Source organism: Saccostrea cucullata, unplaced genomic scaffold (assembly GCF_032062105.1).
Source record: "Saccostrea cucullata isolate Sc308-1 unplaced genomic scaffold, CSIRO_AGI_Scuc_v1 ctg1968, whole genome shotgun sequence".
NCBI classification, from domain to species: domain Eukaryota; kingdom Metazoa; phylum Mollusca; class Bivalvia; order Ostreida; family Ostreidae; genus Saccostrea; species Saccostrea cuccullata.
The window spans coordinates 167,548-183,948 of NW_026921187.1; the positions used below are offsets into that span (position 1 = coordinate 167,548).

General features: G+C 33.9%; 1 protein-coding gene across 1 annotated transcript; it reads left to right on the forward strand.

Moving 5' to 3' along the window:
• Positions 1-380: 380 nt before the first annotated feature.
• On the forward strand, positions 381-16,395 carry LOC134259409 (uncharacterized; the record flags this gene model as incomplete). Its single annotated transcript, XM_062741993.1, has 10 exons — positions 381-527; positions 3,613-3,703; positions 4,215-4,356; positions 5,126-5,192; positions 6,565-6,648; positions 9,825-10,202; positions 12,167-13,221; positions 13,554-13,649; positions 13,754-14,225; positions 16,241-16,395. Coding segments are annotated over exons 1-10 (2,559 nt in total), but the record flags the coding sequence as incomplete, so codon positions are not given.
• Positions 16,396-16,401: the final 6 nt, after the last annotated feature.

The following is a 16,401-nucleotide window of genomic DNA, read 5'->3' on the forward strand; positions in this document are numbered from 1 at the left end:
AGCGGGTTATAAACCCCTATAAATGTCCATCCGTTGATAAACATTCATATTCCGTATTAACTAAATTAAAAAAAAAAAAGTTTATTTTTCGGTATCTTTTGTTATAAGAATAGAATTAACACCCCCCCCCCCCCACCCCATCCCACCCCCAACTATGTCTTTATTCTTGTGTTATGACTCGTTTCTAATTTTCTTTTCAATGTTAATTTATATGAGACCGAACAATTTGTTTTAAGGGTCATATTGTTAAATGTACGAATTTAACATAATAATTTTCACCTTTTATTTTACAAGCATTTTGGTATTTAGTGCTATCTAAAGGGAATTCCCTTAGAAGTGATTCCCTTCCAAAACGAGACAGTATGTAGATTCGTGACGTCATTATGGAAAATGGCGGCTTCCAAATCGAAATGGCTTCTTTATGTCAAAATGTGTTCAAATGATACCATGTCTTGACTATATTGTTTCTTGAATCATATATTTTCATGAAGCAATATGCCCTAGTATTATGATGACGGACAAATTCGGTAAGTTTAATGTCGTGAAATAAAAGCATAGAGTTGGGTTGTGTGTAATGTCAATGTTTTTTTGTAAACAAATAACCTCTTTTTACAATCCTTTCAATTTTCAAATGGTACGTAACTCTTCAAATATTTATCAATAGACTTTATGTAAATGGACGTCATTCATGTTCACATATAAATGAGGGGTTAGGTTTTAATTGAGTATTTGTACTATATCCACATGCCCTGCAGTTTTCTGACTTGGATTTCATTCAAGTTGTCAAGAGAAAACCAAGATGATGTTTGTCACTTTTTCAAATAAAGTTGGGCCTAAGTAGTGAAATGAAATTTTTGATAGAAAGGCAAAGATATAATTTTCAGGGATTTCGTACAACATGTTATGTTGTGATGTTAATGTTTTTGTCACTGAGTGAAAAACTAAAACTGCATGCTGACATGAGGCTCACACGCTAACTGAATCTTGTGTATACTAAATGATTAAAAAACCCACGCACATACGTAAGCCAAGGGATAAGTCCGAGTAGTTGGTTTTAAACACCATGTGCAATCGAAATTATTAATCATTTTGTGACCTCTGACCTTACACAACAAATGAGAATTAGATAAGAAAGAGCTTGTATTATGTCTCATGAGAACAATTAACAGGAATGGACCAGCAAATACTTTCAAATTAACAAAATAAATGATCAAATTCCATTCTTTAACATTTAACCCACATTAGTCCAAACTTTTAAAGCACTATCATTTTACAGCATCTACAATATTTTAATTTTTTATTAAAAATTGTGAATATTGCAGGAGGAGTGAATACTTTTGGAATTTGTATAGTACCAAGAGGATTATCCTAATATTAAATGTCCAAACCCATGGGGCCATTTCTAAAATCATTGAAGCCCCCATTCAAGACAATTTTTATTTGCAACTCCCCCCCTTTCAATATTAAAAGGCTTGTGTTACATGTCTTTTAGTGGTATGGAGAGTGCAGATATAATCTATTTCTGATATATGTATTACTTCTGATGCTAAGTAATAGTATTTAACATAAACAGAATGTTATCATCCCCTGAAACTGATCTTGTTGTAAAATATGTTAAAATCTTTATACAAGACAACAAAATTATACAGGAAATTAGATTTGTAGTTCAAAATCAAACTTCTTATAAGCTAGGAGGTATCAAAAATTACACAGTATTTGATTTTCACATTGTGAGACCTCAAGGCCATGACATTTTATTTTGATATACATGTTCATTTAAAAGACTTTAACCTAGCTAGCACATAACTTTTGATTGGTTAGTGCTAAAGCTTTCATCATTTCCTTATCTTAATTTGTTTTCCTTTTGAAAAGACTTTTCTTTGAGTGATTTTATTCATAGGTAAAATAAAATGCTATCTATAGTTCTATCATATGTTATAAATGGATGATCTTATAATTTTAAGTATTTAAAGATTTCCATGTGCCCTAGGTGCTAATTTTTTCGGTGAACAAACTTACTGAAATATTTACTGCTTTTTCATTGGTTACTTACTACTGGCACATTTCTCTGAACAAAAACTCTTGTAAAATACAAGTGACGCCATTTCCTGCTGAAGTAAATTAATGTACAAAAAAAAGTTAAATGTTAGTTACAGAAAAAGGACTATTCTAATAAATTGTTCATTGAAAATCAAATTTCATTGATGTTATGGATAAAAATTTCCAACCATGCGTAAACCTTGTCTACTCGCATTCACTTTCATTAATATCTGTAAGTGTAAATTACACTGTTTATTTCTGGGTAATACCTAACTGAATTTGAACATATTCGTAGAATGTTACGAGCCTGCCAGAACTAGCTAGCTAGATTTTTTGTTAATCAGTGGGCCAACTTACTAGCTCAGGTTGAGCAACTGAAGATCATTTTCTGATTTTTATACCCCCCGCAAACGAAGTTTGGGGGGGTATATAGGAATCACCTTGTCCGTCTATCCGTCCGTCCGTCTGTTTAGCTGTCTGTCTGTCTGTGCAATCGTGTCCGGTCCATATCTTTCTTACGGAGGACATTAGAATCTACTACTCCACACAAAGATTGCACATGACCGAAGGGTGTGTCATGACCTTGACCCAAGGTCATTTGGGGAACTTCAGGGTCACTGGAAGAAAAATTTCATAATTCGTGTCCGGTCCATATCTTTCTTATGGATAAACTTGGTAGATTCTCATTTCACACAAACATTGCGCTTGACCCAAGGGTGTGTCATGACCGTGACCCAAGGTCATTTGGGGAACTTGTCACTGGAAGAAAAATTTGATAATTCGTGTCCGGTCCATATCTTTCTTATGGATAAACTTGGTAGGTTCTCATTTCACACAAAGATTGCCCTTGACCCTAGGGTGTGTCATGACCTTGACCCAAGGTCATTTTGGGAACTTTAAGGTCACTGGAAGAAAAATTTCATAATTTTTGTCCGGTTTATATCTTTCTTATGGATAAACTTGGTAGGTTTTCATTTCACACAAAGATTGCCCATGACCTAAGGGTGTGTCATGACCTTGACCCAAGGTCATTTGGGGAAGTTCAAGGTCACTTGAAGAAAAATTTCATACTTCGTGTCCGGTCAATATCTTTCTTTTTGGTAAACTTGGTGATTCTCATTTCGCACAAAGATTGCCCATGACCCAAGGGTTTGTCATGACCTTGATCCAAGGTCAATTATGGAAGTTGAAGGTCATTGGAAGAAAAATTTCATAATTCGTGTCCGGTCCATATCTTTAGTATGGATTAACTTGGTAGGTTCTCATTTCACACAAAGATTGCCCATGACCCAAGGGTGTGTCATGACCTTGACCCCAGGTCATTTGGAGAACTTCAATGTCACTGGAAAAAAAATTTCATAATTCATGTTTGATACATATCTTTCTTATGGAAAAACTTACTTCTGAAAAAGCCAGCGGGGGGTATTTTGTCCCGTTTGGACAGTTCTAGTTATGAAATATGTATATTTCATTCTATTCATAGCTTGCTTTTTATGTTCCAAGATTTGTGGCCCAGTCTTTGTTCAAATAGTAATTAATATAGAATTCATTAGTATTTTTACGGAATTGCAGGACTAGGGAGCGGCCATGAAGCACGACAAACAATGAACGGAGACATTGACGATGGCCATGCTCCTCTGTTTATATCAACGGAAGAGGAAAGGTACGAGCAAAAATCATTTGTTTAATAATCACATAATTTTTGTTTAATAAAAAAAAATCACATAATGATTTGATACATGTACAGGGCTCTCACACCACTTTTTGGCAACTGGGAAAATTGGGAAATTTGGGGATAAATCTTTATAACAATGATATATTTAAAAAAAATTATTGTTTTTTGAAAACAAAATTTAAAACTTCCAGCTATATTTTCTTTGATTTTGAGAAAGACTTTTTGAAAATTAACACATATTTGATACATGTATCTCAAATATCAATAAACTGAAAACCTTTGATACTTCAAAGTGGATTAACAGTTCCAACCAGTCTTCAATAGAATAAAATTATGCCCCCACCCCCATCCCTGATCCCTCCCACTAAAGTGATTCCCTAAATAGTGTCCTTGATTTATTTTATTACATTCTCTTTTTTTCACATTTATTCCATGGTTGTATCATTTTTTTTCTCAGTACAATTTGTATTTTAAATATCTTAATATTTCAACTCTCTAGCACTGTGTCAAAGAGGAACAAGACAGTCCACAACTCAACCGAGAAGAAAAGGAAAGAACAGATCCGATATTGGATTCAACAGATTGGGGAGCAGCTGCCCCCACTGGTCACCACAAAATCCGAGAAAGAGAGACATGGCAGGGTAAATAATGACTACTCCCTGACTCAGGGATCTTTTGTTAATTTTGTTGCATTCAAAACTTCCACTAGTCAATAAAAAAAAAATTAAGAAATAAAGATGAACAGGGTAAATAATGACTACTCCTTTGCTGTATGTAAAATATCCACTGGTCATCATAAAATCAAAAGAAGAAAGACAAGACATGAGTCAGTAATGACTATTTCCTGACTGATGGATTTTTTAAATAATAAACACAATTTTTTTTTAGCTTTGTATTATTGTTAAAATATAACGTTTTTGATTGGTTAGTCAGATCACAAAGCGTTTGAATAAAGAAACAAAAGAGATTAAGTCTTATAGATCTTATCGAAAACGAAAGTAGGATAAATTCCTCCGTCACTGATTTTGACAAAAGCTAATGACTATGGATATACTTTAAATAAATACGGCCAAAAAAAAAACAACATAAAAATAGGAATCCAGGTGTCAGATATGAAAGTGTCAATTTAAAGCCATGGTAATGAGATTAGGAAGATCCTCTTTGTGTTAAAAGTTAATTTTGACCTAATGTTTTACATGTATATTGTCAAAACCCGCAGCTGACGATATAAATTACTTCACAAATGATTAAAAGGACATAATGTATTTCTTTTGCCACACATTTGTTTATTTTTATAAACCAAATTATTTCAAGCCATCTGCAGTTAAGCATGTGTTAATTTTACTGACAACTCACTGAAAATTATATGTTCTAATATTATTATTATAAAATGAGTATTTTTGTTTTCAGAGTACTCTGGAAATTGTGGAAAAAGCTTGCACTTACATAAAAGAACTGAAAGGGAAAATTGGAAATGGTCAGTTTTGTATTGAACATGCACTAAATTTTGTCATTGCTCAAACAACTAATTTTTATGTAATTCCACCCCCTTAAACTTCACATGTAATGTGGACCAAAAATAAACTTGGAAACAAGGCATAAAAATAACACTGATAGCAGCATACTGCTATGTGTCCAGAAACCAGGAAATGCTGTCTGGTGGCTTCTAAATTTCAAAATTTTTTCGGGGGGGTCCACTAGCAGGCTCACGCCTTTTCCGTGCATTTTTTCATAACCGTTGCACATACTGATGGATTTTTTGAAATTTTTTGGTATACAGATATATCAAAAGATGAATATCTAGGTCAGCAGGATAAATACTGTTTTGGTTTTTTTGTACAATCGCACCTTTGTGTTAAAAGTTGAATTTGACTTAATGTTCTACATGTATTATGCAGACATAACTCACAAATGATTAAAAGTAATGTATTTGTTTATTTTTATAAAAAAATTCATCTGCTATTATTTGCAGTTTCCTGAAAATTATAAGTTTTGATATTATTATATTTAACATGAGCAACCTGGAAATTGTGGAAAAAGTTGCACACATAAAAGAACTGAAAGGGAAAATTGGAAGTGTACAGATTTATCATGCACTAAATTTTTGATCAAGAATTTTTCTGTTACTACTGTATACAGGGTTGTGCCATTTTTGCCCTTTGGACTTGAAAAAAAATTATGGACAAGTGAATTTGCTGGGCACTTGGATTGGACAAGTGGGCATAAGTGTTTTCCCGATGTCAATCGCTATGTAAGTTCACACTTGATTGGGATCGATGTTTATTACATACTATTGCATATACACGTTTGCGGGTTTGGAATATATTTGATTGATATTACAAATTTACTTGCGAACAGTTATGTTGTTGTGAGGACAGGAAGTCTAGATAAAATTTTGTCTTGTATGTGTTTGTCTTATTTATCAATATCAACTTTATCCTTTAATTTTTTAATTTAAGTAATTGTTTTTTGACAGAATAGGTCTAATTAAGATACAGTTCTGACAAGTTTAATTAGGAAGTAAATATCTTGGTCACTGTTGAATGTCGAGCCCTGGGTTATTTTCACCCCTTTTTAAACTTTCGCACACCTATTTGATTAGGGTAAGGAACTAACTGTGTGCGCCCCTTTCTAAATTCCCCCACCTATGATTAGGGCAAAAGGGGTGAAATTTTCTGTGTATGCAGTATAAAATCAAATGAGTAAATTTCTATGTGGTTATACATACTTTTCTTAAAATTCTCCAGATTTAAGCACACATGTTGAAGTATAGACCATAAATAGAATTATTAATTACTCTTTGGGGGATATGAGCTGACCTTAATCAGAAATTGTAATTAATTCATTAGATGAGGAGCTACAGAAGGTTAGCATGGAGCTGGAAAACATGAGGGCAGAACGAGACAGGTTACAGGAAATCCTCAAAATGGCAGGTAAGTTCTGAGAGAAGGAACAAAATACTCGAGCTGATTTAAATATTGTATTATAAATGACAGATTAATTGACAAATGGGTGTGGCTTTATTGCCTGGATTAATTAACACTTTGGTCGTCTGTGTGTAAAGAAGGAAATCTTTAAATGTCTATGTATTTAAAACAGAAGGGCATCTAATGCTCTATTTAGGTTTTTAGGTGTGTTTTTCTGCATGTGATAGAATCAGAATTGTTCCAAGAGATTCTATTCGTCATTGTGCTCTATTTAGATTTTTAGGTGTGTTTTTCTGTATGTGATAAAATCGGTGTTGTTCTCAGAGATAGTTATCATCATTGGCCAGCGGTTAATTCTATATTTTCACATTTGTAAATGTTTCTCTTATGTAATACTATTCGAGCTACGTCTATTTATCATGGCATAAATAAACTGGGTGCCTCATGTCAATACTAGTCAATGTAATTTCTTAGGAACATCAAAAAAGGTTCGTTGACGTGCCTTCAGTAGATCAGTCCTTTGCTGTTGAGGTTTAAAAAATAAATTGTAGGTGTTGTGTGTTACAGTTTATGATTATTCAAATATTAATGATCATGATATAAATTATATACTTGCAAGTAATAAGGTATCACTTTCAAACGCTTTGAGCAATGTGATCACATGACCAACATTCCTGTTCATGTATTTATATCCTGATACTTGGGCTCCAATTTGGACACCTCCATCTGAAATGAAATTTTTCTGATGAATTAAATGTTTGAATTATAAAGTAGATCACTTCTCATAAAAACACTTAAAGCTTGTACACATATGCACATACTGGTTTCAAATGTGAAAACAAAGAACAAAAAAAACTAATTCCTTTTCATTCTTTTTTAAGTTTTGATAGAAGTAATTGAAAAAGATATTCAGATGTAATTTAAATTACCCCTAAAAAGGTTAGGCATTTTTATGCTGATAAGGTTACTTTTAACATACGACATTTCATTCGCTGCTTTCTCTTTGGCTTGTATATGTATAACCAAATTTGTTTAAGTTATATACCTTATTTTATAATTATTCAAGCTCAAATGATATACATGTATGTCAGAATTATTCAGCTTCATCACTGAAAAAAAAGTTCACAAAATACAAACTTTAATATTTAAGTCTGTTAGTATCTGAATACCACAAGCTAACTCAGACACGCATAATCAGTGTAAATATTGTTAACATTTGACGGAAACCCAAGTCAGAACATTTACCTTTTATATAAAGTAAAACTTGGTTATAACAAAGTCACTGGGACCTATGAAGTTACTTCGCTATATCCCTAATTCATTATATCCGTATAAGAAATTTGTTAAATTTATATAACTGGGGATCCAAGATAACTTCGCTATTTCCATGAATTCGCAATATTCGTGTTCGTACTAAATGAGTTTAACTGTACTGTAGACATATTTCTAGTGTAGAGAAATTAAAGCTGAACATGACTTGTAAATAGGCATATGCCATTTTCCATATCGTATTTACAATAGTCCAACTCTAGGATATACTCTTCGCATTCGTTACACCTGACTGCTTTATTGTTCATGCTGGTTATCTTGCATTACCTTTGTTTACATTTTACTGCAGTAACTGTTACAAATATTTTTGTGTTTGTTTGTATACTGCACTGACCTCTGCAACTGTTGTAAGTGTCTTTGGTATCTTACTCTCCTGCATTGGAAGAACATGGTTATTTTTTGTCGCTACTAAGTGCAGTATAGCATATATCCATTTACACCGTGACAATTCATTACTCTGAACAGTGACTAAGTGACCGGCTCTATTTATAGAGGCCTGCAGATATACCGAGAGCTAGAACAAATATGGCAGACAAATTCTTTTTAATAGGAATCATGTTCAGCTTTAAGAAAGTCAGTTTGGGATCTGGGTGCTACTTCAGGCCACCTGTTGAGTTCAGGGCAGGGCTGTCAGGGTACCCAGGCAAACATAGTTCCCTTTTTTTTTGAACATTGAATGAATCATCTTCTTGAAGTTCTGTTTATGTTATTGTTCTAAACCAACTCACCTGCATGATGTTAAACATTGATAAACAGCCCTATAAAGAATTGTGAAAATAACATTATCACAACTTGCACATGTTGTGATATTGACAACAGCAAATGTAAATATTAACTGTAAACATTTTTTCAGCGGGGTCAAAATTCTGCAGTACATGTATTGCAATATACATTTAATAATTGGGTAAAAAATAAGTTGATTTTTGGTTTCTTGGTTGGAGGGAAAATGAGATATACAAGGGTAAAGTTCTCTTGGGAAAAAATACTAAATATCATTTGTAAATATCCCAGCATGGGTATGTATTATTGTCTTCTATGTGCTAATTTCTCTTGAGATTGATAATTAAAGTTCATGTTGGCCACACGTAATGCCTGCATTGGTGATAATTTTTAACAGTTTTTAGATTTCTGTGGATCGATTCATAGACTGAGAGTATAATTATTTGAAGGATTTGGTAATATTGCTGTGTGAGTGTAAAGAAATACGGATGATTTTAGAAACAAAAAAATGACACCAAATGTCACCAATGAGTTTGACCATGCTTGGTCAACTATCAGTGAATCCCTTCGTAGCATGGTTAAAATGGTAAAACTTCTTCTTTTCAAATGAATAACATAGGAAAATGAACAATTAACACAAAATAAACAAAAAATGGTGATTTGAGTACATGCTGCAAATGTGTTCATGCATCTATATATTAAACATTAGAGCTAAAGAAAACCTTCCATTAAAAATTTTATTGTACATGTTCATACCACTGTTTATTAACAGTCCCCTAGCTACTAGAAATAAAACTGAATACATGTATAAAATAGTCAATGTTGCAACAAAGGCAATTATAAAGATGCATTTGTGTTGTATGTCTAATTATTATTCCTAGTATAGGTAATAACTTGTTTTTGTCACTTTATTATTGATAAAGAACCTGAAATGTCAGATGAATTTCTTTAGCACAATAACTTGATAAACATGTTTTGATGTCCTGGTTTGATATTCACAGGCGTTTGTTTTTATCTGCCATGAGTGCCCAATTGTACCTTTAACACGTTAGTTGCGGTGAATTCTCTATGATATCAGATGGATGTAATGCAAGATGAAATGGATTACGATTCTCAGTGGTCTTTTTTCTTAGGGTATGCGGCCACCCAGGAGGTTCCACCACAGGGCACCTCGGTCCCCGCCTCAGAAGCCACGGCAGAACAGGAGAAGAAAAAGACCAAGAAAAGGAACACCATCAACCTTCAGCTAGAGCTGAAAAAGCAACAGGCAGCTGCAGCCCAGCAGCAGCAACAGCAGCAAGAGACCCAGCAACAGCAGAATGCAGCTTTGGCAACCGGTGCTGCGGGTATGCAGGATGTTCTTGCACAGGGTATTATGGGTAATCCCATGACAAACTTTCCTAACATGATGATAGGTGGTGCTGGGCAGCAACTGATTAACCAACAGATGTTTATGAATTCCATGATGTTTGGTGTGCCCCCTGCTGGTGGCAGTCAGATGCCCATGGGAGGTAATCCATGCATGCAGGCTCAGACTCAATTTTCACAAGGTCAGAGTCGATGTGGTGTTCCCAATAATCTCATTTCTTGGAAAGATTGTGTAAAGTATTCAATTTATAATTCATTTAATATTTTAAAAAGGGGGGAAGGGGTGGGGGGTAGAGATTTTTTCAAAAAAATTTTTTATCAATATTTTCTATAAGATATAAATGACTGATTGGGGGTTGATATTGTATTTATTGGTATTCGAAAAATGAACAGCCTTGCATATGTGATTGCCTCAGTTTTGTTTTGATCTAACCCTGTTTGTTTCCTTCACCTTTCTTTCCTAAGAATGTTGCACCATCTTTCCAATCCTTTTCTTTCATTAACTAGAAAGGTGATTAGTTTAATACCAGTTAATTTGTGATTGACATTAACTTTGGATATTGTGTGTAAGTTATTAAGCAAGTTACTTATAAAATGTGATGACCTTCAAAACATTGGAAGCAGGTGATTACACACCTGTGTTGCGTACAATTACACACCTGTGTTACGTACAAACTCTCAAATCCACAGATATTATTTTTTAAAAATTAAAACAATTAGCGGTCATTTACTGTTCCAAACTGACTAGCAGCTCATGTATAATTAGAATAGGTTCTCGCAAGGAACGTGACCAATGTAATTAGCTTGTCAATTAGTAAACAAACAATAAGGCTTATACCTAATTACCAGTATTTTGCGCTTGTCCTCTGATACCCTTATTTCTACCCTCTACAATATAACCGCTAGCATGGAAAAATAACTGTACTACAAGAAGAAAACTGTATTAAATTAACGCTGATTTATTTTTGACAGCGTCGTTGCGAACCAGAAATTGGATACACGTGGAAAAAAGTTACATAATTATTTGCAGAAATCCATATTGCGATATATTCTTTACAATATTGCAATATATTGCAATATATTGTAGGAAATCATTAATAAATACAGATATATGAAATGAATATCTAGTTCAAAGACTATTTGAATTTATCTTTAAGTTTAAAAGGGGGAGGAGGGATAAGACATTTTTGCACCCCAAATTAACACTTTACTTTTAATCAAATTCCAGGTAAAAATTATCTTGCAGTTTCACATTGAAATAAAAATTTTTCTTATATAACTTTTGCATTGAATTCTTTTTTTTTGGGGGGGGGGGGTGAGATGCATAAAATGTTTTCAAGATTAAAACAATATTATCAGATGAAAATAATTTTATTGTGGGCAAGAAATTTCTGTTTTGGGTTTGATCTCACTGTTTTTGACAGAAAGCCTGTTTTAATATATATGCCCTTTGGCATAAGGTGTTTAAAATTCCAATTATTTGCAGTGAAAACATTGACCATTTTCTTCACAACCGTTGTACATGTATATTGAAACATTTAGTATACAGATTGTATATCAATGAATATCTAGGGCAAGTTCATATTTTGTAAAAACGTTTTATATATTTTCTTTCTTATAAATTTTACTTTAAAGTCTTATTAGCCCCTTGTAATTTTATTTGGAAAAATTCCAAAACTGCAACAGTGAATTAAGTGTTTTACAAACTCTCTCTTCTCTCTAATTTCTAAATAACATACTCATTTAAAACATTTTTGAAATGTTTAAAATTCATAATGGCTGAAGTTAAAATGTTTTAAGCATTCTGATATACATATTGCTAATTGTTGAAATTAATGGAAATTACTGGTATACAATATTATCCGGTAATATTGTATACATAGTACCTGTTGATTTTTTATAATTTGTTGTATGTGTGTTTGTTATCAGGTCTATGATTTTCTATTTTTTTTTATTTTTAAAAAAATGCAAGCATGTGGCTTGAGTTAAAATGTTTTTGTGTGATATACTCTGATTGGATAAAAATAATGTTAATTCAGGTCATTGAAGCCGTTAGCGTTTCAAATTTTTTTAAAAAATGAATTTAAATCCCCATGTACTATTTCAGGTTTACCTGGTCAGACAATGACTGGACAACAGTCTGATAAAAATGCTGCAGAGGCCGGGGCTGGACTTCTCCAACTGGCCATGCAGGATGCTGGTATCACCCCCAGCAGTAACAACAGTGTCCCCCAGACGGAGGACTCAATCTCCACCTCCTCCTCCGTGCAGCGGTCAAGTGCCGCTGACCAGAGCACGGTCACCTCTGCCCTTCACACCTTAGCATCGGTAGCCTCTAATACTCAAAATGTGACAAACGTTTCTCAGATCCCTGCCAGTCAGGTTCAGTCCAATGCTTCAATGATTCAGACAGGTGCTACCACGACGACCACTCAGTCGGTCAATTCCGTGGCACCGATCATGGCCACCGGTCAACAGAACTTGAATGGAACAAACAGTGTGATGAACATGCCGTTTGTGAATGGACAACAGCAGATGGCTACAAATGTTATGCCGGGAAATCAAATTGTGAACCCGGGGACATCCAATGCCATGCAGCAGATCATGTTCATCAATGAACAGGGTGTGCCGTGCATTGCAAATGTCCCGATGGGAATTGATCCCGCATCTCTTGGACTTTCAAATATGGGGAAGCAAATAGTGAGTGGTAATCTGTTGATTCAGAAGGACGACCAGCAGACAGTTCTAGCCAACAACTTAGCTCAACAGCAAATGAATCTAGCAATGCAGGGTATACAACAACAAACTTTTCAACAAGGACAAACAAATGTAACAATGGGAGGAAATAACATTGTCCAACAGCCAGTGAACAATCAACTGGCCCTGAATCAGCATATCATGCAACCCATGCAGGGCCCCATCCAGGGCCTCAGTAACCCCCAGAACCCGCAGGGACTCATCCTGCCGGCAAGCCAAACAGGAAATCTCCTGACTGTTAATTCTGTTCCAAATTTTTCAAATCCTCAAAGCCAACTTCCACAGGCCTTGCTCTTACCAAATGGCCAGATCATACCAGTTGTTTCCAATCCAAACCTGTTTGCACCCGGACAGGCTCCAGCAAATCAGCTGATTACTCCTGGGGGTCAGCCCAATGCAATCCAGGTAAATGTGCAAAAATAAAATATTGTAATGTATATATTATTTATTTTTAATTAACTTTTTTTGGCATCATTTTAAGTATATTTTTGGCAGTGTTGGATTTCAGTCAATCAGAAAATGAGGGATTATTCAATCATCTAATGCATTGTTTTATGACACACATTTAAAACTATGGATATCAAAGATTTAGTGAACCAAAAAATATTTTTATGTGCAGACCAAAAAAATTATGAAATAGTCTTATGTTTTATATGATGCTGAAAATGAACATTTTACTGAAGATGGTATTTCATTGTTTGAAAAACTTTCTCATTCTATAACTAAATTTCGTTTAGCAGGGAGCAGGAATCCCTCAGCGTTTACCAGTTCCACAAAACATTGTGCAGCCTGATGGTTCACAGATGCTTGTTACAAGTACTGGACAGATACAGGTACATATGAGTTATCAAGTAAATATGAAAATCTATCTAGGGGCATAAGCAATTTTCACTGTTTATAAATAGAAGTCTATGTAAAAATGGAGATGTTTTTGCAGGTGGCTCCTCAGAATATGAATATTCAAGGGCAAGCTACTGTGCAACAAGGATTGCTAATGACAACAAATTCCATCCTTCCGCAGGTGTCCCCTTCAACTAGTTCCACGGCGTCCGGGACCACCAGTTTAGTGTCCACATCCGTCGTCACAAGCACTGTGACCTCAACCTCTGGGGTCACGGTCAACCGAAAGCCAAAGACGTCTGCTAGTGCTACTTCATCTGCAGAGGAAGTTATAATGACTCAGAACCAGGCTAATCTAGTTCAAACTGGTTTGGACAGTTCCACATCTGTGACATCACAAGTGATGACCTCTGACCCCAACAGTGCTTCAATGAAGATATTGAATCCCCAGTTACAGAGTGTGTTACATGGACAGCTGGGAGGGTCCACTGCTCCTATACTGCTCACAATGAACTGCAATGGTCAGCCCACCAGTATTCTTGTGGACCCAACAACCATGCAGGTCTTAGGTAAATTTCATCCCACAAAGCACTTGTTCTGTATAGTAGAACTTTTGCCCCGTGATGTTTTTGCCCTTTCAAAATTGCAAACAATTTTGCCCCTTTTAATTTACTAGACACAGCTGTGCTTAAGCAGTAATGCTGTTTTCTTTGAATTTGCCCCATCTTAATTTTCCCACTGACAAGAAGGGCAAAAGGGGCAAAATGGAATCAGGACAAAACTTTTCCTCTTTTCAGTATTTTCATCAGAATTTTATTAATTGGGTTTATCGTAGGAAAAAAACCCTGTTTTGTAGTGGTGAAAAGGTGGTTGTTTATATAGGCAGCTGCTAAAAGGGTTCATCATTTGTCTGGACTACTGTTCCTACAGTTTTCAAAGAGGATTTTGCAGATCAAATGTACATATATAAATATGCATATTACTTGGATTTATTTTTGATGATTAAGAAAATACTAGTTTTTGAACCAAGTCATTTCTTATGCAGAATTTTGTACACTTGGTACATAGATATTGTTAAGAATATGATATTCCCTACAGTTTACAGAAAAGAGTGTTTATGATCATTGAATTATACCAGTACCATACTTAAGGAATAACTGTCTTATTTTTCGATTTCATGAAGTGATCAATAGATTGGCTTGCGTGATAATTTGCATAGAAGGCGTTTATGCATAAAATGTACATATTACTTGGATTTTATTATTGATGATTAAGAAAATACTAGTTGTTGAACTAAGTAATTTCTTTTGCAAAATTTGCATACAAATATATATTGTTAACCGCGCCAAAACATTGATAGAAAAGAGTACATTTACAATTGGTAATCATTCGGACAAAGACATTGAAAATGTAAATATAATGAAATGAAAACATTGCTGTCACATTGACAGTTTTCCTTTTGTACCATGCTACAACTGACAACATCTGTAATAAAGGTATCACATCAGTATATGAAAAAATAGAAACTATTCCTGCTTTCCTCATTTTTTGACAATTAACTAAGATTGAATAAACAAGGTACATTTCTTTTACCGTTCCATGGGTGGGGCATTCATTCCCCATAAACATATTTTAATTCTACTTCATCTAGGCCTAAAAGAGATCTTTTTTTTAACCCCTTTTGACAAACTTTAAAGTACATTGTACTGGTATATCAGTTTATCAGAAGTAGTGATCAGTAGTCTTGTTTCCATCCAGCCACTCTCTCAGTGCTAAATAGTCATGTACCTTACCTGAGTGTTTATTGGTTATAATCAGGAAATTGTAAATGAGATTTTTCCAGAGTTCACAATTTTTATAATGTCTAGTAATTGAATTGTTTATTGGAAAAATTTGTTATTTAATAATTAGATGTTTTTAGAAATGAAATGCAAAATGTTCAAGTAAAGCTGATAATTGAGCTGTTGTTTAACAATTTATGAATTAAAAAAAAATGTTATAGATATTAAGAATATGATGACAAATACATATTCAATTTAATATTTTTTTTTTTATGGCAGAAAGACAAATTTAATTTAATTCTTTTTTATGCTGCCATTTTGACTGTCACACAGGATTGGTACATTAAATTATTAGCATTAAAACTATTTTAACACTTACAGAACAAAATTAAAAAATGTATACCGTATAAGTAGAATTTTTGCGAGGATTTAATTTTGAAACTAAATTTGTCTAAAACACAGGATTTTTAATTGTTAACATTTATTTAAATTATATTAAATTATTAGTTATATTCTATTTCAAACCAAAAAAAAGTACATCAAGAAAAAAACTATAGGAATTATTTACAGATTTATGGGTTTTTTTTTTCAAATCTTTGAAGAGGGATAAAAAAATTTAATTTTTTTTTCTTCAAAATTTCTCTTGGTCATATAATAAATTTATAGTTCTATATGTCCTGTTAAAAATATTGCTTTCCATAAACTTTTTAAAAATAATTGAAAAAATTGTTAAAAATATAAAATCAAATACAATTGTCATAGTTATTGATGAAAAATTTTTAAAAATTGTTTTGTCTTTGTAGGAACTGTGCAAACACAGCAACCTCCTCAGCAACCCAACCTGAATCCAGCCACTTCTGTCAGCACCAGCACTCCGAGTAAAAAGAGCAAGAAAAACGGACAGCGGGCCATCTGTCCCAAACCTCAAGTGGCTAACACCTCTAGTGCTATTACCACAGTGACA